The 25,985-nt window shown below is 35.4% G+C and overlaps 1 protein-coding gene across 2 annotated transcripts in view; it reads left to right on the plus strand.

The window, feature by feature from the left end:
• Positions 1 to 25,985, plus strand: part of SLK (STE20 like kinase) — a 51,088-nt gene that overhangs the window by 5,770 nt on the left and 19,333 nt on the right. For both annotated transcript variants that reach the window (XM_030452864.1, XM_030452865.1), the window contains exons 2-8: positions 15,351 to 15,515; positions 17,794 to 17,842; positions 18,602 to 18,751; positions 22,093 to 22,165; positions 22,365 to 22,559; positions 23,078 to 23,159; positions 24,125 to 24,253. In XM_030452864.1, coding sequence (XP_030308724.1) covers positions 15,351 to 15,515; positions 17,794 to 17,842; positions 18,602 to 18,751; positions 22,093 to 22,165; positions 22,365 to 22,559; positions 23,078 to 23,159; positions 24,125 to 24,253 — 843 coding nt within the window. The remainder of the gene's footprint in view (positions 1 to 15,350; positions 15,516 to 17,793; positions 17,843 to 18,601; positions 18,752 to 22,092; positions 22,166 to 22,364; positions 22,560 to 23,077; positions 23,160 to 24,124; positions 24,254 to 25,985) is intronic.

Below are 25,985 nucleotides of genomic sequence, written 5' to 3' on the forward strand. Positions count from 1 at the left end.
AAACAAAATCGGAGCAAAGCAAGGAGAGAATTTTTAATTTCCTAGGTTTTGTCACCTTACAGCACATCCCTCTAAATAATTCCTACATTTGAATATTGCAACTTGAAGTTACCTTCATTATACTATTGTAACATGCTGCCTGCCAGGGTGGTTATTTTTTAAATTTGTACACTTAGAGGAATAGATTTTGACCACTTACTCTTTAAGCTCAGTCACTGGTACATTGATTTTTTGTCTGCTCTTTATCTTTTGATGTACCTGATGTCATTAGCTCCTAATTCTGTTGAAGAGTTTTTTATAAGTGTTGGAATTCATGAACGTTCCTATTTAAAGACACAGTTCCTTGAATGAATCAGTGCAGAATTTGTTTCAGTTTGGGTTAAAATTGTTTGGTATACCTAATATATTGTGTTCTGATTTATTTTCATTCATAGCTGACTGTATATGTTGACCTCTGATGAAACTGTAGCAGTAAAATAGTACAGTTGTACTCAGGAGATCTGCTCCTAAGTGGCATGTGGCTTTGTTTAATCATAGAGGCATTAGTAGTTAGAGAAGAGAGCTGATTTACCCTCAAGAGACTAATGTACAAGTAGGCAATGTTAATTTTTAAATATTTAGTGTAAGTAAAATAGAACTCAAGCTTTATGTAAAGCTTCCATGAGAACAGCATAAGTATCTTCAGGCTGCTGTGCATGGTCTGGATGAGACGATGTCTGACTGCTTGTAGAAGGCCATGATTTTGGTCTTGCTGATCAGCTTGGTGAGTTGCTCTATAATGTTGTCTTTATTTTCACACTATTGCAGTTTTAGCATGTTGAAGATACCAGATAAAGTAAAGGCAGCATCACTGTTTTAAACCCTGGCAAATGTGTCAAGGAAGAACCTTTGCAGATCACTTTACACCTATTGTCACTCTTGCCAAATTTTCTAAAAAAAGAGATAGTTCAATAAAGTAACCTGTAGATTGTAAACTTAAGATAACTTACTAGTTTTAAATGGCTATTTGAAGAAAGTGATATCTCCTTTCAATTTCATATGTGGCAAGGCAATACTCCAAAGAAGCACGTTCCATGTCTCACTTTTTGGACATTTTTAAGTCATTTGGCTTAAAATCAGCATTGCAATACTTAACTTATGAGTAATGTATTGTCTGTCTGTTGCATACAGAATCAGAACTGCAGACAAGTTTGTGAAGGATAAATATAGAATGCTCATGATCACTGCTTGGTGAGACAGTCATCCTTTCCAAGGTGTGAGCACAGTTACATAAACTGTTTAAAATGGTATCTAAATAAGAAATAATTGTTTGATTTCATTTATCTCTGTTTACAGAAGTTAGTTTTATTTCATGTTTCTTATCTATTTGTAACTGTTTGTGTAAGTGCTTGGGCTCTTTCTTGTCTGGAGAGTAAAATTTTGGATTTGAGGCATAAGCTAAATAAAAGTGTTTAATGTTGGCAAAAAGACTGCAGATTGAAGCTTCTTTAAGATGTTCTAACTTGGTGGAATAGCATTTCATGTCTAAGTCAGATGCAGTCTATTTAAATAATTCTGATACAGGCCCTTAAAAATGTTTCAGATCTTTTTTAACATGTTTTGTATTCAGATTTATAAAACATTTTGAGCTTAATCTTTGGCAGGGAAATAGTCCTCTACTAATACAGTCCTCCAACCAGCATTATGTGCTTATTTTGCATAGCAGTAGCTCACAAGTTAATTTCTGTGGTGATCCAAATTTTAGTTTTGACCACCCCATAATTGATACCGTAAAAAGAATTTGTTGGATTCATATTTGTAAATGCCACAATCCCAAGTTTGGTGGTTTGTTTTTTTATTTGTTTGGTTCATTTTGTTTGTTTTTGTTTTTTGCTGTTGTGTTTTTGTTTTTATTTTGAGAATTTTTTAAGAACATAAACATATTTTTCATCAATGACAGTTGTCTCTGTGTATAAGAGGCAGCATGTAATTAATCTCTGGTTGAGATGTTAAATGCATTTCCTTAGACCTAGGTGTCTGACGTGTTGTTTATGAATACTTTTTTGGTCTTTGCTTCTTTGTGCTCCCCCAACAGCCATCAATTATATTCAGATTATGCACGGAACTGATGAGTTCATATTGTCTTACCTCTTGCCTATTGTCTTACTTTACAGTAGCTGCCAAAATACTCAAATACAATGCTGGTTCTGTCTTTTCATTTGATACTGTTTGGATTGTTCCAGTTTTCAGTGTTTAGTAATGGAAAAGCCATGAAATTTGCAGTTAGAAAACAAAACATACTGAAATAATAGCACAAAGCAAAAAATATAATTATATTTTATATTTTTTCTCCAAACCCATGTAAAATACATATTGTAACTTCCTCTAATTAATTTTCAGTGGCTTTATAACATGATGGCAGTGTGGAATGCTTGAAAGACATTTTAACAGTCAAATATGTCATATGAAAACACATTTTTTTTCCACTCAGAAATGGTAAAAAAATCTTTTCAGAAAGAAAGATGACCTAGTACTCACAGAATGGAGGTGAAATAATAAAAATGTACTCAGTAAAAGCTAGTAGGCTACCTCAAACTCCTGTGCAGTGATATTTATGCTTAAACAAAACTAAAGGGCTTTACTGTAAATGTAAATTTTCCAGTGGCATTTCAGATTTTCTGTTGTATATGCTCTACATTTCTGCATTCATGATACAAACCATTTAAAGTACATGCAGCAGATTTAGCTAAAGCAAAAAATTCACAGTAAAATATGGAAGATGATTTGTATATTGAATGTGCCTAGTTTAACTCATATTTTGTTTCAGGTGGACATACTGTTTCTTAAAGCAGTTCTAAAAGTATGTAAAAAGAAGTTGCAATTTTTCTTGTTAATTTTTACTTGTCTGGATTAAGGCTGGTTTGCAGAATTAGGTGGGATTGCTTGTGTTTATATAGAGAGCCTAGTGAAAAGCAACTAAGAATGAGTGGTGGTTTGGAAGCTAAGAAAAAGACAGCCATGTTTATATTTTTGAGCCATTTTCTATTTAGTTAATTACCTATAGCCTAGAGCAAGAAATTGCTCAAGCATAGATTCATGCTTGACTCAGGTTCCACCCAAAATCTGCTTTAAGAATTAAAGGTCCTGATTACCTGAAGCATGCTATTCTATCATATGATTTTCAACTTTTACTCATTTTTTTCCTTTGGAGAATATGAAGATGTAAAAAAGTAGGACTATACTACAATAACCAGATTAATTTACTGATAAGCCTTTAGAATTTACTAAAGCTGTCCTTATCACAGAGGGCTAGGTGACTTTTACCTTAAATTATCAGTCTTAAAAAAAATCTGTCAGTTGTGGTTTCAGAAAATACGAAATTGAAGGGATGTTAGAGCGAATTCATTATTTTCAGAAATAATGTTTATTTTAATGCATTTATTAAAGATGAATGGTTGAACAGAGAGTAACACAGCAGCCGTACAGTCTCCTGAAGGTTTGGGGGGAGCCAGTAGCACAGAACTTAAATTTTGCCTACATCAAACTTGTGTTTACTTACTATAAAAGCAATGGTGAATCACCATGCTAAGGCAGAATCCTGTTCTGAATCCATCTAGCTTGATAATGAGTTGGAGCTTGATAATGAGTTCATATCTCATCGAACAATATTTTAGATCTGAGACTTCCTTGGTTAGGGAGGGCTTTAAGGAACTGGTTTTTTTCATTAGAAATGTGTAGTCATAACCATGATTCAGAAAACAGTGTTCTGAGGGAAGTTACTGTAACTTTGTTAATGATAAAGTAATAACATGGCAATACTGGAATTTGTTAATGATAATGATAACTTGGCAATACAGGAACACATTCTTTGTTTATCTTGTACGTAGGGGTTCTCCTGACAGAGATTTATGCTGTGAAAGCAAAGCTTTTCTCTAGCGTGTCAGAGAAGGTGATTTTTTCACTTTGATTTCCAAGGGGTGCATTACCTGGAAAAGGGTTAATTCTTTGTATTCAGAAGGCAGTAAACATAATGTAGAAATGTCAGTTGAGTGCTTCAGCAAGAATTATCTTGTTGCAGTAAACCCTCATCTCCTTCAAAGCCTTTGTCTCAATCCGGCTTTACTCAATTTATATGCTGCCTTTTTTTATTTTGTAAAGTTCAGTCATGTTCCTGCCCCACCTTCAGCTTTTCCTGTTTGAGGAGGCCCAAGCTTTTTAGTCTGTTTTTTGTAAGACAACTACTTGACCTTTAAATTATTCTAATTGTCTTTCTCTCATTCTCTTACTTTACTCCTCAACTCGTATGGGTGCCACAGATCTTTCAGTTCAAAACACAAATCATTCAGGCAAAATGTTCTGTTTTTCAGTGCTGGATATTCATGGCTCAGAACTGTGCTACTACATTATGCTGTGAGCTGTGATCACAGGGAATTATGGTCAGGAAAGTCTGAAAAGGATTTTTCCCCAAAACAAACTTGGATCACTTTAGTAATGCAGAGAAATGGTATTCTTAAGGTTAGGCAAGCTTGGTTTTACTCTTTTATCTTCTCCAACTAGTTTTTACTAGCACAGAAGATGCACTAACCAAGTAACCTGAAAGAAGGAAGCTCTGTCATTTTTCATCTCTCTGGGGTGGAAGGTCTGAAAACTTTAATGACTGCTATACAAGTAAATATGCTGTCAAGTGTTTCCTGTTGACTGACAGAGGTAGCTGGGGTATCAGAAAAAATCCTCCTTTGCTTTTTGGCTGTACAAGGAACTTTCAGTAGCAAGCTTAGATATCCTAGTCATCTTAATAACACTAGAGGTTTTTTGTTGATTTAGCACATTACAGTTAAATAAAAGCCAACAAACTAAAAAACTCACACTTCCCCTAGTACTTAAAAGTGAAATATAAAAATGAGCAGGTGTACAGACTTGTTTACTCTCCTGTTTGTTTAATGTTTATTGGTGTTTTTGTAACTTAGTCTTTAGTGGCCCATCATAGGACCTCATCTTTGAGCCAGTTATCTATGAAGAAGACTCTTCTGAATCTCTGCAAAGAATTAAGCCAGTATGGAGCTGTGATACTAAGTGAAACAATCAATAATAAATTATCTCAAAGTGATGGATTTCAATAGCTGTAGTGAGGACAGAAGTAATGATGAATGGCAACAGTTTCCAGCCATGCAGGTCAGTGCAGCCAGAGTTCTGTCAGCGTTTGCCCCTCCCTTGTGACAGGTCTGGTTCTTGCCAACCCTGTGATGATCTGGTTCAAGGAACTAAACCACCCAAAAGCTGATTGTACTTGTAATCTTCTTGGCTCTCCAGGCCAGCTCACAGGAGAGCCAGAGAAGTGACAGTGGTGATTTAAAGGGGAGATGACAGGTCGGTGTCAGTGTTGGGTTAAATAGCTATATAAGGGAAGCTTTTTTGATACTGATATTCTGAAGGTAAAGTATGTCAGATGGATGCTTTTTGTCAGGACAAAAGAAAAAATAGATGTGCTTCTGCTGTTAGCAGTAGTGCTGATAAAAAGGCAGTTTTGCTAAATGCTGCTGTTGGTATTGTTACCAGCCAGCAGTTGTTTCATTTTGTATCCCTGGCATCTATGCTAGAAGGTTTTTGTTACACAGACATATCTTTTAGCTGTAAATTCACTAAAAGCATATGTTCCCAGTTTTGTTTCAGGTGGTGATTGTTTTCTCAACCTTAGCCATGTTACATAACTGCTAGAAAAGAATGACAATTTTCTAAGACTTACCTGGCACAAAATTTACCCTCTTGAAGGCAGTACAGAAACTGAATTCAATTTCAGAATAAGCAGGGTGTAGCAAGAAACTGTTTAGATAGTTTTCCAAAAGGAATGGAATTCTGCATTTCCTCTCACAGTATAAATACACAACACAAGATAACCTTCTGCTTCAGGAAGGCTTCAGCCTAATAAAAGAATAAAAAAAACATGATAGAAAAGGAGGAGTAGGAGAAAGAGGGAAGTCTTGTCAAAGAAACAACTACTTCATCTCTGACAGCTATGCTTGTGCATCCTTAATGTTGTCTTTCTTGGGGATGTGGGCAAAATAAAGCTTTCATAATTCAGTTAAAAGCAATATTTCCATACTGATAAGAGACAAGAACATAACTTCCTCTTAAACATCTTGTGTGTTTAACTTTTGGCAGTGTTTAATTTTGTTGTGATACTCAGAAGTTCTGTTGGAGGAAGAATTTTGTTCCTATATTGCAGGAAAAAAATCTTACTGATATAAAGAAGCTCACAAGTTCATGAGTTACAAAAGCCTGAGTAAAGCACCTGTTTTCCCTTTGCGTATTTTGTGCATCAAGCTCTGCCAAGATAGTTGAAATATTTTATCTTGATTTTTCTGGGTTTCTTTTTAATTATTTCATAGTGTCGTAGGGTTTTGTCAATTATTGTAGCTGTACATATGGCCATTTGAATGTATCACTAGCGATTTAGGTAAATTCTGAATAACTTACACTAATTGGTAAAATGGCAAGCAGCAAATATAAAAAACATACCAGAATTTGAAACAGATTATCATCAGCAGCATGCTTCTAAATTAAAATTTTATTTTGAAATCAACTGATAAATAATAGGATTTGCATTCATATAGTTTCTCAGAGTAATCAGTTTTCTTAATCGTTTTTTTCTTTAAATTCACCTATTAAAAAACCCCAACAAACCCAACAGTTACTCTGAAAGGCAACATCAGAAGCAAGGGTTTCCACTGCTATGCTGAATATGAATGAAGTTTTCTTACAGAACCCAAGACCTTGTTTTTGTAGCCCTTGAAAAGCCAGTTTTCAAGGAACACCAAGTGTTTATTTGGATGGCTCTTTAGCATCCCCCAACATGTTAGGTCGTTGTAAACTGTGAGACAATCTTTCTGATTTGCATGTCAGAAGATTTCACTGCTACTCACAGAAAACTACTGGCAAGTCACAGACTGTATAAGCATTAAATAGCATACAGCATCACAGTGAATTTTGTAATTAATAAAGTTCATTGTAGTACTGACTTGAAAATAACTTGTTTACATCAAAGAGAACTGAAAGACACTGTGGTGGTTTCTTGTTGCTGCCTTTGCATTTGGTTTCTGTTAAATTGCTTTAAACATATATACATAAGGAAGCAATAACTTCCCTCCAGAATTCTGAATTTCCCATTCTTTTTAAAATACATCAATATCATAAAGATCACATGAATTGCTTTTTTTATAGCAATTTTACTTCAAACAGGGATGATGATGTACAGCTTTGTTATGAAGGCTGACAAAAGATACTCTTGATTCCTTTTTTTTTTTTTCAGAAATAGGGAAGTTTCATCTCAACAGAGTAGAGCATGCATGACGCAACAGAATATAATGCTTTGATAGTTTTGCAAGAGCTGTCTCCAGTTTTAATGTGGTATTCATGTAGTCATGTTTCATTTCCTTCTGTTACAACTGTCTTTTTGTAAAATATGGGATCTTTAACGGCCTATGTAGTTTATTTTTTCCCTTTAAAATATATACCATATACTTTATTTATTGCTTATTTTAGCAAGACAGAGAATTAAATGGGGTGATAACGCTTCGTCTTGTTTTATTTAATCTTTCCTTTCTGCTGTTTAACTGTGTTCATTGCAAGTCTTTATGCTTCACATTGCAGTATCAAATTATGCAGAATCTTTTCCCAAACTTTCTTGTATCTTGAAGCTAGTAAGATGTATACACTGTAGATGACAGTTAGGTTACATCTGTTATATCCCATCATCTTCCACAATAAATACGTTTTTAAAATTGTCTTAGTATAGGTCCTTAAATGCCCACGTTCTGCTATATGGAATTTAGAACTTTTAATAATATTCTTTACTGTTTTGACAGCAAGTTTTTTTTTACTTAATGGCTGTACCACATTTCATTTCTACAACTATGTAGTTTCCCTAGTAATGTGTCAGAAGGCCTTTGTTGATGGGTTCTTAAAGTCCAAAGAAGTTGTCATTTTTCTTTATTTTTTTGTTGACTTGTTTGGTTTCAGTTTGGAAAGAAAGGCTTTTCTGTGTGCTTTTAGATGTGCTTTTTGAAACTGTTTTGTTATACATGAATAGGTATGCTGGGTCAGCTGACAGCTGTAGCCATCTTACATGTGATCTGGCCAAAGGCTCTGAGCAGAGGAAATCCCAATTCTATTTTGTAACCTAACTTAAATCATAAATCAATACTAACTAACTCCACGGAACAGGGTAAGGAGGACTTGTGGGTCACCTAGCCACTTTATTAAAAAAAAAACAACACAAAAAATAAACCCAATTTGTTGAAAAGAAATAATGTAGTATACTTACGGTTAAAAGAATCGTAAGTCATGTGTTCAAACAAATAATAAAAATTGTCAAAAGCAAATTAAAATTCTCAACTGACAACTTGGCAGCATGATGCCTTCTGTAAGAACAAGTCAGGAGTCAGCTTGTCTTGTTGGTTGACTTAAACGTAATTCTAATGAACAGCTAGAATTAGCTATTGTTTGATGAGAATTATTTCTTGATAGCATTGTTTCGTGAGAGCATTACTAATGTCTGTCATCTGGAATAAAGGTGTGTTTATTCCAGACTCAATTTTAAGGTGCAGGGATTAAAATAAACTTGTAATTTAATAAGCAGTAACTACTATGGGTTTTTTTTTCCAATGGCACAAGACTGAATAAATAACTGTGGGATATCTGCAATCCAAGGTGTAGTAGATACAGTGGGCTCTGATCTTCCCTGGGAAGCTGCAAGTCACTTTGGGGCTGAAATTGTCTGGTGCTGAATAAAATGGACAAAACCTCTGCTGGCAACTGTTTGTGTCTTCTGCAGATGAAAGATACTGTCAAAGCAGCTTAGCACTGCAGGGATAAATCTTAATTTGTCACACCTTCCCCTTCTGAGTTGATTGTAATGCAGAATTGTACATTTTAATGCTGCATTTGCAAGTAGTATGCACAGTTGCTCGAACTGAATTTAGAAAAAAAATCACCACTTCTTTCCACTTTTGCCTCTGACACCACTTAATGGTTCAGTTACAAATTTTTTTCCAATATTGTCAGGTGGTTTTCCCTGTTGCTTTTATGTTAGCTACCATTCAACAGGAAAAGAGACAATAATAGTGTTATTATAAAACAGCATAGCATAATTTGGAGATTTTCTTGCCAGTGATTAGAAATTTAATTTTCTTATTTTTATTCTGTTTTTAAATCGATATACTTAAAGAATGCTGCTAAAATCTAATATAATTTCCTCATAAGTGTTCTCTATAAGACTGTTTTGGTTATATTGCACGTATTTGCTAGTTCAGCCCTGGTACTTTTCAAATATACATAGAAATATTCCTTCTGATTTAAGTTACCCAGCAATGAATGAGGACAGGAACTCTGAATAGCTGGTATACAAAATACCACAGAATTAATGAAAACACATAAAAAGAATTGTGAGGTTAAACATGAAAATTATATTTCATACCACTCCCAAAAATAACTAGTGGAATCCTCAGAAACCAACTACTGAGGAAGCAGAGGAACCACAATAAGTAGGAAGTACAAGGATGATGTTAGAAGAGTGCAGTTGTCATGGAAACGTCTCCAAAACTAGTATAGCCACAAAGGCAGCACCAGATGTACTTCAGTAGTCTTGGGCTGAACCCTGGGCTCTACTTCCTTAGTAATACTATCTGCTTGTAGGACATAGAGACACTTTTACCTACACTTTATTTCATTGTTTTTCCCCTAGCATTAAACATTTAGAAGTAGTAGTAGTAGAAGATACTGTATAGTTTGTAGTTATGATGTGTTGTGCAGGCAGGAAGAAGTTTGGTTGATCATCTGTAGCTCAAGGGTGTATCGCTGTCTTTGGTAGCTGCTATCCTTTCATTGTCTTCAGAGAGTTCTTCTGTAACAGTAATTTTTAAGTTTTAGCAGGTCTAACTGAAGTTAGCTGGTTTCTAATTCCTTGGACCAACCATATAAATAGTAAATTATACAAAATAAGGTCCAATGTGTTTTTTCCAGTGGGTTACAGTGCTTTGTACAGATGAGGCTTTCAAAATCTAAAGTTATAGCAATTTTACTTTGCTTGATTCCTGTGTTTAAGAAAGGCTGAGATCCACTGTTCCACAGGTCCAGGTTTACATAAAAGTGTAGTTTTTAGTGTGCAAAAATATTTTTTCCAAAATGGCAATGTGCATAATTTTTCACTTTTTGTCAACCTTGATGATCTGTGATTATGACTGATTTTGTTGAGAAGAATGAGTCAGGAAGGAAAAGCTTCTTAGTTGATTTGTTTTGCTGCCTGCAAAGCATGCAGTGTGCTTATATAATGTCTCAGAAGAGATCAGGCATCAGGAAGAAAGGTGATGAACAATTTTCTGTCTCATACCTCAGCTTTGTTGCCAGTTGGCTGAACAATAGGTGAAAGATGTAGTTAACTTTTTTTGGGTTGAAAATAGTATTTATTTTTTTATATGTCTACATGCTGTGTCACAGGAGCTGCACAGTGGGGAAGGAAACGTGTGCAGATAGGAAACTGAAAGAGCTCCTCACAGTCGAGGCTGAAACTTCATATTGGTCATATAAAGATGAAAGACTATGAGTTATCTCTGAGCTGTAATCCTATTACTCTGGAACAGTGGCTCTGCTCTCCCTGCTGTCCATGGCTGAGAATATGCAACTTGGCTGACTGCCCAGACAGTAAACCTACCTTTTAATATTCTGCTATCAGTCTCTTCACAAGGCTTCTGGCTCTGGACCTTATATTTGGATATATGATACTGTATAAAAATCCAGGATGGATAGGGAGGATTCACCAATTTCACGTACTCTTGTTTTGTTTGGAATGTTTAGTGTTATTTCATATAGGACTGTATTTTATAATGTTTAAATAATTTTTGTTCATTAGATGTCATTATCATTTGTGAGGGATTTAGGTTCAGAAAGTAATATGCAAGTTCTGATTTACAATGTTATGTTTATTCTATGCAAATATGCCATCCATCTATCTAAAAGTACTTCATATTGGAATTAGGAGAATAAGAGTATTTTTCTGGGTGTTTTCCGCTATTGAGACTGTGCCATCCATTACAAGCTCCGGGCTGTAACACTATTCATCCCGTTTGCCATTCCCTTGTGTGTACTGTCTCTCTAAGCTCATATTTGCTACAGTAACCTGAAAAATACAACCCAAGTAGAGGTTTTGTTGGAAAGATTGCAATATTTATGTATTGTTCTATATATTAGTTAATAATATCTGTCATAATTGCATTAGTCACATCTTGGGGGAATGCATTACTCCAATTCAGTTTTCAACTACTGTATATAAATCTATTGAAAAGATAAAATTTCATTAATGCAAAGAAAGAAATTCTTTTTTCCATCTTTCTTCCTTGTCTCCACATAAGGCAGGATTGAACTATAACCATTGAAGATGCCAGTTTGGATTTTTTTTAGTGTGTGACTGAAAGGTTCTGCATCCTAGTCAAGGCAGTCCCATGCATGAAGACAGATTGGGAGGAGAAAGGATTGCGGACAGCCCTGAGGAGAAGGACTTGGGGGGTGCTGGTGGACCAGAAGCTCAACATGAGCTGTCTGTGTGTGCTTGCAGCCCAGAAAAGCCAACAGCCAACCGGGTCCTGGGCTTGTCAAGGGAGGTGATTCTCCCTCTCTGCTCTTGTGAGACCCCACCTGGAGTTCTGTGTCCAGTTCTGGAGCCCTAGCATAGAAGGACACAGAGCTCCTTGAACTCTGTCCAGAGGAGAGACATTTGAAATGCTCCGAGGGCTGGGGCACCCCCCCCTGTGAAGCCAGGCTGAGGAATTTGGGGTTGTTCAGCCTGGAGGAGGCTCTGAGGTAACCTTAGAGCAACTTCTCAATATCTGAAGGGACTCTACAGGAGAGCTGGGGTAGGGCTTTTTACACAGGTGTGTAGCAAGAGGACAAGGGGAAATGGTTTAAAACTTGAAGAGGGGACATTTAGGTTAGACATTAGGAAAAAAATTTTCCTGTGAGGGTGGTGAGACACTGGAACAGGTTGCCCAGGGAAGCTGTGGCTGTCCCCTCCCTGGAAGTGTTCAAGGTCAGGTTGGATGGGGCCTTGAACAACCTGATCTAGTGGGAGGTGTCCCTGCCCATGTAGGGGGGTTGGAGCTGGGTGATCTTTAAGGTCCCTTCTAACCCTGAGCATTCTATGATTTTATGACTGAAGCTTAAATCAATTGTCACGGAACCAAAATCAAATGAATTTAAAGAGAGTCCTTAAAGTAACTTGAATTGGTAGTTGAGAGCTGAAATATAGTAGGAAACTGCTGGGCTACTGACACAGGACATGTTTGGAAAGGGTGGAGGCCCTGAGTAACATGAATAGTTATTTGACTTTAAATGTTGGCGTACAGAAATGCAAAATGGGTATATGTAAATCAAGATTTTATCCACACAAACATTTTTGCTCTTTGCTCTGACCTTTGCAGAATATTATGTGGAAGTAGAAGGACGTCAGCCAAAGTCTAGAAAAAAACAACCATACCCACACAAAACTAGAAATGCTTTTTGTTCTTCTTAATCCAGAGTTGCTTTTTTCCACCCCTATAGTACCACGTGACATATATCTTATGCATGAGGAGTAAAATCATTTCCTACACAGTTCAAAAGTGCATATGTCTTATGTGCTGCTTAGCACAGGATGGGTATTTATTGTACAGAGCATTGTGGGGTGGAGATGAATAATGTCTTATTTGAAAAGAACTTCTAAAATAATGTTTAAAATATGTAATTTTTAAATATTATTTTTAAGTGCAACTTGATATATGCTTAAAATGTTTCATCTGTCCTTGAAAATACCAAGTAGAGACATACTAATTCCTAAGATATTTTTTTCTTTTGAGCACTGGAAAAAGTCTAGCTCTAGACCAACAAAATTTTACTATCTCAAGTCAGAACAAAGGTGAACATTTGTTTTGTTTGTAATTGTTAAGATGCTCATAAAGATAATCATACTGTCTCTATAATGACTTCTGATTTTCAATGAAGTGTTTTAATATGGCTACCACAAGGAGGAATTAAAAGAAACTTATTCAAAGCAGATTTCTTGCTACTTCAAGCAAAAGGAAAAAACAAAGTACAAAATACCCTGTAAGCAGAACAAAAGAAATTTACGCTATAAATGCAGCAGACCCCCTAGCATGTAATCATGCACACTGATATACCAGTGTCCCTCCCTCTCTGAACAGTGAAACTGAATCTGAAAACAGTAACATCAGTTATTCTTATTGTAAGGTGCAGGGGAGAGTGTGTGGCCATGTGTGTTTCAAAATAGTAAATCTACAGTTAATATTTTATTCTTTAGAAGGTTGCTTTAACAGCCATTCTTCTGCACATGTAAAGCTACCACATCTAATTCTGTTATGGAGTTAGACATCTGTTTCACCTTTCATGTTTAATTTATAGTGAAGCTCTGGGGTAGAGGTTGGTCTTTCATTCTTGCTAAAGAACATGAAACAAAACTGAATGACGTTTTATGTTATGAAACAGACCTTTTTATTACTAGAATGTGTGTTGGAAAAATTCTCAGTAGTTTGTTTTAAAATAATGTTATACGGATCTCTTTGCTGTTAAAAATGGGAGGGTAAATACTGAGGTTGGGATGGTTGGATGTTTTTTGTTTTGGAAATAATATTGAGACTAAAAACATTGCTACAGAAAAACTATCCTCCATATAAGATTGACTTATGCCTATGAGTGTATATTGCTGTTACTGTTGTTTTGCTGAATGTTGTGGCAAACATTTAACTTTAAATCCTTCATTATTTTTTGCCACATTGAGATAATTTTATGGCTGTTGAAGTTGTAATATTCAGATCTTGGAAATAATTCTTAAGAATTCTTACTTGCTGTCTCATGTTGTCTTTTGTCTTATACTATTATGATGAGAGTAGGTGACAAAACTCAGGTTTTGAGGTTATTGCGGTGTCCTGTCATGGTTTCTTCATCATAGCTAGATTTGGGGCATGTAGCAGCCTCAACAGCAGAGAAACAGGACAAACCACTTTGTGATGCTTCACATCAGGAGTCAAAATTGCCTCTGCAGGTTCTTGTCTTTTGCTGCTTTGGAGGGAGCTTGTGTCCCTACTTCTCATTTAATTTAATTTGAACGCTAAACTTAGGTGGAGTAAATCCAGGGTTTTTCTCCATGGGTATTACATATATATGGTGAAGTAGAGTTCAGTCCTACAACTTCATTTATTCAGAGGTAAAGGGTAATCTGGATATGGATAAACTGGAAATGCCCTGACAAACTCGTGTTTTTACAATGACTTGAGAAAATAAACCTTTTTGTTTGACGTTCACTAAATTTCAAGTTACAGTATTCCTTCAAATATAACTTGAAAGAGAATTTACATGTACACATATGTATAGGCTTCCCCACATACTAAAGAAAGAAACAAATCTTACCTTGCCTTGTTTTGCTGAATTAGTTTCTCAGCAATATTCTGTGGGTAAGTTTTTACAGCAACTGCTTTTTGAAATTTATTGCTATTTAAATAAGTCACCCTAATTCTTTGTAATTTCATATGTTTAAAAAAACTCAAAAAATTTTAATGCATATCAAAAATACCTTTTCTTTTTCCTTGCCTACCTAAGGTCTTGGTTTTATTTTGCATTTCAAGTAAAAATCTTACTTGTTCTCCAGTTGACTTTACCACCACCACTAGCAGTTTTAGCTCCCTCATCTGAAGATGGGGAGTAATGAAGTAGAGGACGGTGGTGAACTCCAGTAAGCAGCCATCTGTGGAGCTGCTTCTAGGCTCCTGAAGAAAGGAGAGTAAAATCCCCAGCCAAGTTAATGATGGCTTGGCAGGTTTTTAAGATGGGAGCTTCAATCCATCTCCTGGCTGAAGAAGGGTAACCTCAGGGTGACTGGTGTTTTTCTGTGTGGCTTTGCAAACAGCCGTGCTGCCACAACATGGGGAGCGTCAGAAGGGCAAGAATTGTGCATTCAGAAATGGGAGGGTGGAGGATGTTTCATAATTCATACTTCTTACTGAGTGTTGATAGAGGAGAAGCACAGAACTTCATCTTAGAAACAGAAAATAGTAACGACCATTGACAGCATGGTGGTTTAAAGAATGTGACGAGAAGTATTTTTATATTCCTTTCTTTCATTGTTTATTGATCTTGAGAAGTTATTAAACCTTTTTTCTGCTAGAATTTATCTAGTCTTTAATATGCAGCTGTTCTCTTTTTGTAGGGAAGCAAACTAAAGGTAGAACACAAGTCAAGAGAGTGCATTTTGCTTTGGGTTTTTTTTTTTTTTTTTTGCTGGTGACAGTTGTCTGATGTAATTCACATGTAAATTCTTGCTGTGACTTTTATAGGCTCAGAACAAAGAAACGAAAGTACTGGCTGCTGCAAAGGTGATTGATACAAAATCAGAAGAAGAACTTGAAGATTACATGGTTGAGATTGATATTTTAGCATCCTGTGATCATCCTAATATTGTAAAGCTCCTAGATGCTTTCTACTATGAAAACAATCTGTGGGTAGGTATATTTCCTTCCCTAAATGCTTTTACTTATTTCAAAAACCTATTGGAATTAAGCTTTTTTTTCTCTTCTTGGCTTTATTAAAGGTAATTTGTCAATCACATTTCTTCTGGGTTGTAATAACTAGTTGCAAAATTAATTTGTAAATTGTGAACATGACTTTTAGAAAACTGTCACTGTAGAACTGAGCTGCATGGAGTCATTTGGTCGGTAGTTCAGATCTAAAATTTTGAAAGCAGAAGTTCACTTTGGTGCATGGGGAGAGTTCTTAGAGTTTATTTATAATATTAGGCTTCAGATTTTAATTATATTAGCTCAATTTAGATGGATATTCAGAATCTGCTACTGAAAAATAATGTGCTGGAAAAATCAGCCTGTGAAGAATGCTTTTGAGATAGAAGTGGATTTATTGGTGTGTCCAGGAAGGACAGTTGGCCAGAACTTGAACCACAGTTAGGGAACAACATCTAGGTACTTTTGCATGTAAGTGTAGCAGGCAGGCTTATGGCTATGTTACTTTTCTGTTCGATCCCTTTCACTGAATAGCTTTAGCTATGAAAATGCATTTTTTTTTCTTTTGGGTCACCAAATGCATGCAATATTTGTAAGTGCTTTTGGAATTGTTTTTTATAAAACAGGGGGTTTTTTTTGAAAAAGGGTTTGTAATTTTAAAAGATACTTAAAGAAGATTTCCCTACAAATATGCTTTATCCTTTAAGCATAAAAACAATGTAAATGTACTACCATGTTTCCTGATGTAGACTTATTTTGACAAGCTTTGTGGACCCTTTGTGTGGTCTGAATGCAGAGTAAAATAATACTGTGTAAAATAGTGGAATAGTGAAAAATTTCCTTGCATAAAGGCCAGTATGAAAACAAATATTCTTAAAGGGAGAATATGAAACTGAGTGGATAGTCTTCACTGACAGAATGTAAATAGGAGTAAACAGTTTGAAAATAAAGCTGTAGATATGTAGGCATGAAAGCAGCAAAGGGAAGACTGTAATGATGTGGTAAGTAAATAGAATTTAGTGAAGGAAAAAAAGAAACAAATGGTAGTTGGACATACGTTTTTGTTTTTCAGTTCTAGAAACACAAATTCCGTACCAAAGAGGTCTTTGTCAGGGTATCAGACGAAACAGCAAATTTTAGAGAAAGAAATTACTTGCTTACAATTGTCTACACTTAACTCATTTGGCAGTAGCTATGCAGAAGCATGTAAATGTTTTAAGGGATTTACAAAGAGTTGCATTATATACTACTTTTATTAGTACTACTGTTGTGAGGATTAATTATGATAGTAAGTTCAAGTAATATGCAACATAAGCAGTGTATATCTAAGTATTATGCTTTAAAGTATAATTTGAGGTTTTCTCTTTTAGGGGCAATTATACTCTGATTTTAGAAGTACTCTAAAGGGAAAAATTAAGGTATTATTTTCCAGAATATTGGTGGCTACGATTCTGACAATAAATAGTCTTCAGCTGTCATACTGAAAATTATAATCTCATGTATAAGGTTCAAATTAAAGACGGAAAACATATAGAGAGGGTGGGGTGTCAGTGTTGGGTGACCTTTCATCTCTTGCCTCCTTGTTGCCTTTCTCTACCCTCTTTCTCCTCTGTATATGATCTTTTTGTCCTATGTCAGTATAGTTTATTTGGCAAAATAGTTGTAGCTTGTTTTTGTTGCAAATGGAAACCAAGAACTAGAGATGCAGTTGTTCTACTATTATTAGATTCTGTGATCAAGCCTTGTTGTATTGTAGACATCAATGAAAACAGGAAAATTAATATAAACATCTGTATTTACTAATTTTCTGTAATTTTTGGGGGTATTTTTCCATATTTTCATCACATCTGATCCAATATAGGAGGTAACACCTGCTACTGGAAAATTGTCTAGCTTTTGTACTTGGACTTTTCAGTCAGAGACATTATAGACATAGAGTTTAATAACTGAGAAATGAGTTTGCAGTGATTATGTAAATCACATTACAGTGAGTCAGAATCAAGCTGTTTATTATGTTTTACAAGTTTTATTATGCAATATTATACTTGAATTAAAACTTTTATCTGAGGATCTCAAAGCAATTTTAAAATACTTTGCTTGAGTAACAGCCTTGTTTTTAGCAGGGTAACTGAGATTGGTGAAGTTATTTGTCAGGACCAAATAGCCTGAAACTCAAGTATCCCAATAAAGCTTCCTTAATCAATGGTTCAGTTCAGTGGAACTATTTAATTTGTAATTTGTGTATTCTTTTGTTTATATACAGATCCTGATCGAGTTTTGTGCAGGTGGAGCAGTAGATGCAGTAATGTTGGGTAAGTAAATTGCTTCAAATAATAAGCTTAATAACACCTTAAAAATATAATATGTATAAATGTCTTGTTTCACACTTACATTGTTTTGAAATGCAAATATTTATGTAATTATTGTGCTATGTGTTGAATGCCAGGGATTTGAAATTAGCATTTACACCTATATCTATGGACACCTATATAGCTCCCTAAGATGCATTAATTTTATTTCATTTTAAAGGTGTTTATTTCCTTTTCAAAGCATATTCGAGTCTTGATCCTTTAAGTGAATGCGATGAATTATTTTCACATGCTTATGGAGCTCTCTGTTATTACAGCATAATCTAGATGAGGCTTTTTGAGGATCTCAATCTTCCCCTTCCCTTGCTGTCTTCCAAATAATGTTGTGATTAGTTTTTATATTGCATCAACCTTAAAATTAGATTTTTCTGTGCTTATTCCTCAAATTAGGGGAATGCTAATACCTGTAAATTAAGGAGGTGGTCTTTAACATCTCTATGTACCATACAAAAGAACCAATCTGTGAACTATATTGCTTTTTCTGATAGATAGGCATATGTAGTTCATCATGAGGAGAGTTTGGGGCACAGGGGATGAAATGTTTACTGTAATGAGTAAATATTTTAAGATATTTAAATTTTTCTGACAGAAGAGATTCAGAATCTGTCAGATTAATTTCTTTTTCACATATACTTCTATACTGATTCCTATGAAGATATAATGTAAAATGCAAAAACATGTTTATTTCTCTTTCTCTTTTAGAGCTTGAAAGGCCATTAACAGAGCCACAGATCAAAGTGGTGTGCAGGCAGACACTGGAAGCATTGAACTACTTGCATGAAAATAAGATCATCCACAGAGATCTAAAAGCTGGCAATATTCTTTTCACATTAGATGGAGACATTAAACTGGGTAAGCACGTAGTGTGTAGAGGTCTTTCCCAGAACTTTTGCGTGATCTTATAGTTGTGTTTTCCTTAGGCTGTAGCTTGGCAGGGTTCAGTATTTATCTATTGAATATCAGTCTGACAGTGAGAGGTTTTTCAGATGCTAATGGTTTGCTAATGTGAAGAAAGAAATTTTTAAAAAGCATACTTGAGTCAGTGTCCTAACTGCACTTGGCACATCTTTCAAACTTCAAAATCAGTAGGGGTAGAATTCATATCAATATCTGTACCAAGTTGCCCGAAGCCAGACACAGGCCCTATTGTTTCTTAGAATTTTTCTAATTATACTTACTGTTACTATGATAACATAAGAATTTGCCTTTGAAGTTGTTTGTTTAGAAAAAGCATCCTTCAGAATCACCAAAACACAGTACCTAGTACTATCATCCATTATTGAAAGAGAAGTAATAATTTTAATTACTCAACTTAGTTTTTCTTTGCCTTTTTTAATTATTTGTTGCACTCAAATTAAGACAGAAGTCTGAAAGCAAATGAATAGAAGCTTAAGATTATTGATTGCTACTTTAAGATCTGAATTTAAACAATCATCCACATTTTATTTCTGATGTGGTAGGGAATCCATGAGGATTCCTCTATGAAGAAATGACAAAGGGCTTGCTGATGGTGACTAGCATCCCCCTCATTCAGCCAGGAAAAGATCGGAATTGTCTGGATCCACTTTGTTCAGGTCTTCATCAGAGGCCAATGTGTATAACGTGTCAGCTTTACAGTGGCTCTGCCAGTGTCACAGTTCCATGGTATAGCAGCTTGAGTTCGGATTTCAAAAACTTCTCTCTGCATGGCACGTATGATTTGTTGTAGTTCTTTGTTTGCAAGAAAGTAAAGGTAGAGAGAAGCAGATCACCACAGTAAACTGGAGCTCTAAATTCCCAGCCTTTCTACAAATATTCCTTTTATGAATGTAAGCAAGATGTGTCCAAATTCTGAAATATATCTACTACCTAATCCGTATTGATCATGATGTCTCTGCAAGGTGTAGTGCACTATCCCTGTTAAGAAGCTGACAATCTGTACTTTGTTGCATGGATTCCCTTGCACAAGATTGTTGCATGTACCTATTACACATTGTCACGGTTTAACACTGGCCTGGCAATTGAATCAAGTAACAGACACTCTCTATTAATCTCTCTCTTCTCCTTGATAAAGAAAGGAGAGAGAATAAGGGAGAGAGACTTATGGGTTGGAAACTAAACTACACAACTTTAATGAAACAGTAATGATAAATAGGAAAAATTACTAAATATATACAAATATACAGGAAAATAGAAACCACATTCCTTCCCCTTTTTCCCCCAATAACTCTCACGTCACCACTGAGGCTGCAGGGCAGGCTGGACTCCTGGCAGCTGTCGGGAATTGGAGGCAGGAACACACAGATATGGGCTGGCACGGATCAGGACCACAGGCAGAGGAACGGATGGAATCCTTCCAGGATGCCGGGTGAAGGAAGGGAAGCAGGAAAAAGGCAGGAAGGGCAGGCAGCCAGAAGCTGGAAGCAGGAAGTCATGGCTTGGCCCTCGTGATCCCTCAAATTTATACTGAGTATGACATATATGGGATGGAATACCCTGGTCAATTCTGGCATCTATCTTATCCGTTCCTCCCCAAAGGAGGGCTGCAGGTGGGACCTCTTTACTCCTTCTGGAGGGTAAAAGTTTTCCTCAGAGATGAGCAGTGCCCTTGGCTCTGCATACCAGTCTCTAACAGTAACTATAAACATCAAGTGTTATCAGTCCTAGAAACACACACTGTCTGAGAAACTTGCTGTTAATTTCAGCAAGCGCAACTGCTTACAAGAGACTTAGCTAAAAGTAAAAGTACAAAACAGAAAATCACCTTTATCCTGGCCCAAACCAGGACACACATGCATGTGTCTTTCCCTTCATCTGCAAAGCGTGAGTAATTTCATTGGTTTGGCTTTATTTGGAAGCCAGATGGTTTAGTGATGAACTCAGTCTCAAAGGCCTTACTTACAAATGTAATAGAACCTCTTAGTTTCTTGGTACTACTGTGAAAGAAACTGCAGACCATAACAAGAGTCTCATGACCAGAGAGGGAATCATTTGTTTCTGCTCACTTTATTTGCCTCATATGACCTGGCTCCTCCTCACAGAGGCTGGAGCTATTTTAAGCTTTTGCCAAGCTTAGCTGACACACAGAACTGCGTAGGCTGTCAAGACACTACAGTTCAGACCACAGGGAGTTTTCTTCCACATGTACATTTAGTGATGTACAGAAGTTTGCTAATAAAGATTTCTAAAAAAAAAAATATTTACTTCCTTTTTAAAAGCATTACAGTGTCCCTTTAAAAGAGCATTTTGACCCTTATTAAACTATTTGTATTTTGCTCTGGTACACAAAGAAACAAATAATTTCTTGTTTTACAAATGCATGAATGGCAAGTAAATCTCGTTCATTTTATTTTAATAAGATTGAGATTTATTATTTCGGTATCTGTAGTCCCTTAAGGTTTCAGATTTTGCATTTGAATATATAGCTCTTGATCCTTTTTTATTTTCCTCACAGTGCAAAATAAGGCTTCTGAAGTGTTAAGCCAGTGAAGTAAATTTGTACAGATTAGAGGTAACATGGCTGTTTTGTCTCTTTAATATCTAGATACTCATGCTGAAAATTCCATCTAAAAGAAACATATAGCACTTATTGAAATGTATTTTTTTGTGGTTGTTTCCAAGTGAAAGTGGTGTTTCTAAGTGTTTTGTTGTTTCTAAGTAGTGATTTATGGACAAGCAATATTAATTGCAAAGATAAAATTGATTTTTGGTTGGATGCTCTGTCAAAGTTGCTTAAGTGACCTCTCAAATATTTAATAAAAAGTTAAAAGCCACATGGACAGAAAACTGTAAGATAAAGGGGAAGTCTTGCTTTATGAGAATTTGAATTCTGAAATTAAAAATTGAATGAGTCATTGAATTAATGAAAGAGACTATGCCAATAAAGCCTTCGTAAGCTAAATTGTCATCTAATTAAAGTAATTTAACCCAGTTTCTCCTGCAGTAAATACATGCATTGGTTTTGTCCAACACAACCCAAGAGTAGCATTACTTTTTTAACTAGGGAGAATAATGTTTATTCAATATCTTTCATTAGAAATGCTATAGAACCTTGGCACTCAGTTATCAAAATACAAAAATATTTTTATGTCACTTTGAAGTTTTTATATTGCTGATTGTTTTCTCTGAAACATACAACATTTTAAAAGACTGCTGTAAAATATGATGTATGTTTTCCACCAACCAGTTAATAGAATTTTACTGTTTGCTTTAAGCGGATTTTGGAGTATCAGCTAAAAACACAAGAACAATACAAAGAAGAGACTCTTTTATTGGTACACCATATTGGTAAGTGCACTGCTTTGCTAACCTTTTAATATGAACTAATATTTTAATATGAACTAATTTTAATATGAACTAAATTGTTAATATTACAAGCTTTGTACAATGTCTTGTAAATATGCTGAGGGCAGAATGTGCTTAGAACCTTTTTTGCAACAGATAAGGGTGCATTTTCTGATCTGGTACTTCACTGTTCTCTTTGCAGGATGGCTCCAGAAGTAGTAATGTGCGAGACCTCTAAAGACAGGCCTTATGATTACAAGGCTGATATTTGGTCTCTCGGCATTACTTTAATAGAAATGGCTCAAATAGAACCACCTCACCATGAATTAAACCCGATGCGAGTGCTTCTGAAAATAGCAAAATCTGATCCACCTACATTAGCACAGCCTTCAAAATGGTTTGTATTGTATTTACAACTCTCCCAACCCAATTTGTAGATTTTGAATGGTGCTTTTTTCATAATTATGCGTAGAGGCTCTCATAATGAAATACTTTGTGGATTTTGCATTAAAATGTATGGAAAATAGCCTTTTACACATGGAGTAAAACGTCTGAAGATCTCCCAAGAAAGAGAACCAGGTAAAGGAAGAATAAAGTATTTTTACATTAAGAACACATTTTAAGAATTGGTCATTTATTTGTTCATTTTAATATCTCTGTAGGATTCAATTAGTGATATGGCAGCTTTGGTGTATTACAAATTCAGAGCCAAAAGTAAACTCTTCTGTAGATGGAAGAACATCTTAAATATTGTATTTGTGTCTTGGCATGCCTGTACTATCTTCGTTTTTCTAAATCAATAGTATAACCTGGAGTTGCAATGTAGCTGCATATGAACATAAAAGAATATTTCACTATACACTAGTCTGATGTCAAGAGAAAAGAAAACCCACTACCTGTGTGCTTTTTGTGTAGGTCATCAGATTTTAAAGATTTTCTGAAGAAATGTTTGGAAAAGAATGTAGATGCAAGGTGGAGTGCAACTCAGCTTCTACAGGTAGGAAGAGTTAATTGTTGAGAACTATTGTTTAAAGGCAGATTTTGTATTTGTTAAAAGCAGATCTTTATTATAGTTACTGTTTAAATAATGTCAAAGTGGTCGCTCATAATCTGTTTTCAGTATTGTTGCATTGATCCTCCTTTGGTAAAATGTAAATAAATGATATTCAGTGCAGATCAAATTCTTTGTGTATGTATTTTGATGTAATAAAATTATTTACTTTCCCTAAGTGTTTAAATTATACTTAGATACTTATAGTGGATGAAGTAGATATTTACATAAGCAGCCAATTGCTGACAGGTGCTTTAAAAGCTTTGGTGCTCAGCCTTCCTCTGCGATGCTGTCACTGCAGAATAGCTTAGCAAGAGTAGATGTGGGTACACTTCATTCTGTTTTAATGTCAGCACACATTTACTTCATCCAGAATACATCTGGCATACACTGAATAGATTAAAGCAGCAGGGCCAAGCAGAGAAGAAAGATTCCAGACAGTAGAGAAGAACCGGTAGCTGTTTCTTCTTAGGGAAACAAAAATGTAGAATTCTATGTTCCTCTTAGGAAAAATTGTTCTGAAGATAATGCAATCTTCTTTCTAGAAAAATATTTTTAGGTAAACCTTATCAGAAAAATATTTAACTGTGGAACTGAAAGGAAATTAAACCTGTTTCCAGGAAAAATAACATTTTAAAAAAACTTTCTACTTTTATTCTTTGAATTATGAAACAGGTCAGTATAAATGAATTATCTGTATTTTTAGCAAGTTTGTTATAATATATTTGAATACAAATGTTTTGGTGTTAGAACTTCTGCAGAAAAAAATATACTAAGACAATTATGATTAATGTTAACCAAACTTAGAGAGCTAAAGTAACGTTTCTCTGAAATTGTTTCTTTGAATGCATAATTTTCCCACTGTGTACAATGAAGCATTTAATATTATGCTTATTTTTTATTTTCACAAGCATCCATTTGTTACGGTTACTTCCAATAAACCAATAAGAGAACTGATTGCAGAAGCTAAGGCTGAAGTTACAGAAGAAGTTGAAGATGGTAAAGATGAGGATGAAGAAGAAGAAACAGAAAATTCTCTGGTCAGTTTAAAACTTACTTTTAAAATATGCAGCTAGTTTCAGTCACCTGTTTCCTATGGAGAACTATTTTTCTGATGTGCTGCTCAACATTTGCATCTACAAAATAAGTACTTAGCATTTTCAAATGTTCTGAAACACCTTAAGCATGTTCTGAAACACCTTAAGAATTCATAGTAAAGATTATTGTTGTCATTTATTTTTACATCCATATGTAGTGTAGAATTTCAAAAATCAGATGCTGATTTTTATATAAATGGTTTTAAGTTCATACTATGAGATGAATGAGTAAATTTATACTTTTATTGCACAAGATGCTTAAAATGTTAAGGAAGATATATGACCATTATCCCATAAACTGTTGGTGATTTTATGGTTGTGGCTGTTAAAGAAAAATACCTATTTTACCAAGGCAAGGCTGCATTTATAAATGCATTTCTAAAGATGTTTCAGAATCTTGCAACCCATGCATAGTCAGTTCCTTAAAGGGTAAATCCAGGAAGTTCTGTGATACTGCATTAGGTTGCAGAGTATACAGGTGGTGTATGCTCTGTACTCTCTGTGACCAGTGCCACCAGTAGCTGCCATCACCAGCAGTGGTAAAAAAGGCAAATGCATGTGCACAAGAAATATGTCTCCATTCCCTTCTCACTCCTCACATCCTCTGCCTTTCACACCACTTCCCCTGTGCACCCCAGCAGATCTCCAAGCATGCATTCCCACCACCTTCCTCCAGGACTTCTTGCCTGTCTCCTTAAGGCATCTCCCACCAGGTGATTAGCTGTTAGGTCATCAGGCCCCAGGAGGACTGGGATGAAGGCCACCCTGTGACTCAGTCTTGACACAAACAGCATGTTGGGAAGCTGTGAGATAGATGCATTTATATTATTTACATGTAGTAGTTTTTAAAACTCATTGGAAATCAACACCAAGCCTCTTGGACAACTTTGTGAAGGAATCTCTTAAGTGCACTTTTTGATTTAAAAGGGGTTGCTTTCTGTATACTTAGGAAAGCTTCAAGATAGAGAGTGGAGGATCAAACCTGTACTTGTTACCACAGCTAACCTAGCATCTTCCCAATAGCAAATCAGAAGCTTGATCTGCAAATTACAGGGTTCTAACAGTAAATATAGTCAGAGAGATATTGCAGTCACTTTGAAGAGTGAGAGGGCAATTATGGTAAAAATGATACTTTATTTGTATATTCTTTTGTGTGTCTTTATGTAATCTGATAACAGTCATTCATATTCCAGCAGCAGCAATTTTTACAGTGATGTAACTGTTTCTATCCTAGTTCCATGTTGCCACTTACTGAGATCTGCTGGAGGTTTTCACCTTTTTAATGGAGTTTCACATTGATTAACAATCAGACCAAATTTTTTTTCAGGAAGTGTTAACAAAGAACACCAGAAAATATATTATTTTCTGATGGAGCAGAAGAAGGTCTCAATATTGCCCCTTATTAGTTCTGCACTAGCTCAAGCTACATAGCTTCTTCCAAACTGGCATAAAGACAAGTGTCTTTCAAATTCAAATGTAGATGGGACTATCAGGGAACTAGCTTTATAATAATACTTTTAAAAGCAATGTTACTGGAAAAAAACTCTAGAAGATTCTGTTTACCATGAGGCAGAGGGCTGACTGTGATCTCTTTCCTTTAATCACAGTATATTTAATTAAATTATGTGAGATGGAAGAAGGTCCTTGTGAAACTGTTCTGTTCAGACCTTGTCTG

This window comes from Calypte anna, chromosome 6 (assembly GCF_003957555.1).
Source record: "Calypte anna isolate BGI_N300 chromosome 6, bCalAnn1_v1.p, whole genome shotgun sequence".
Taxonomy (NCBI): Eukaryota; Metazoa; Chordata; class Aves; order Apodiformes; family Trochilidae; genus Calypte; species Calypte anna.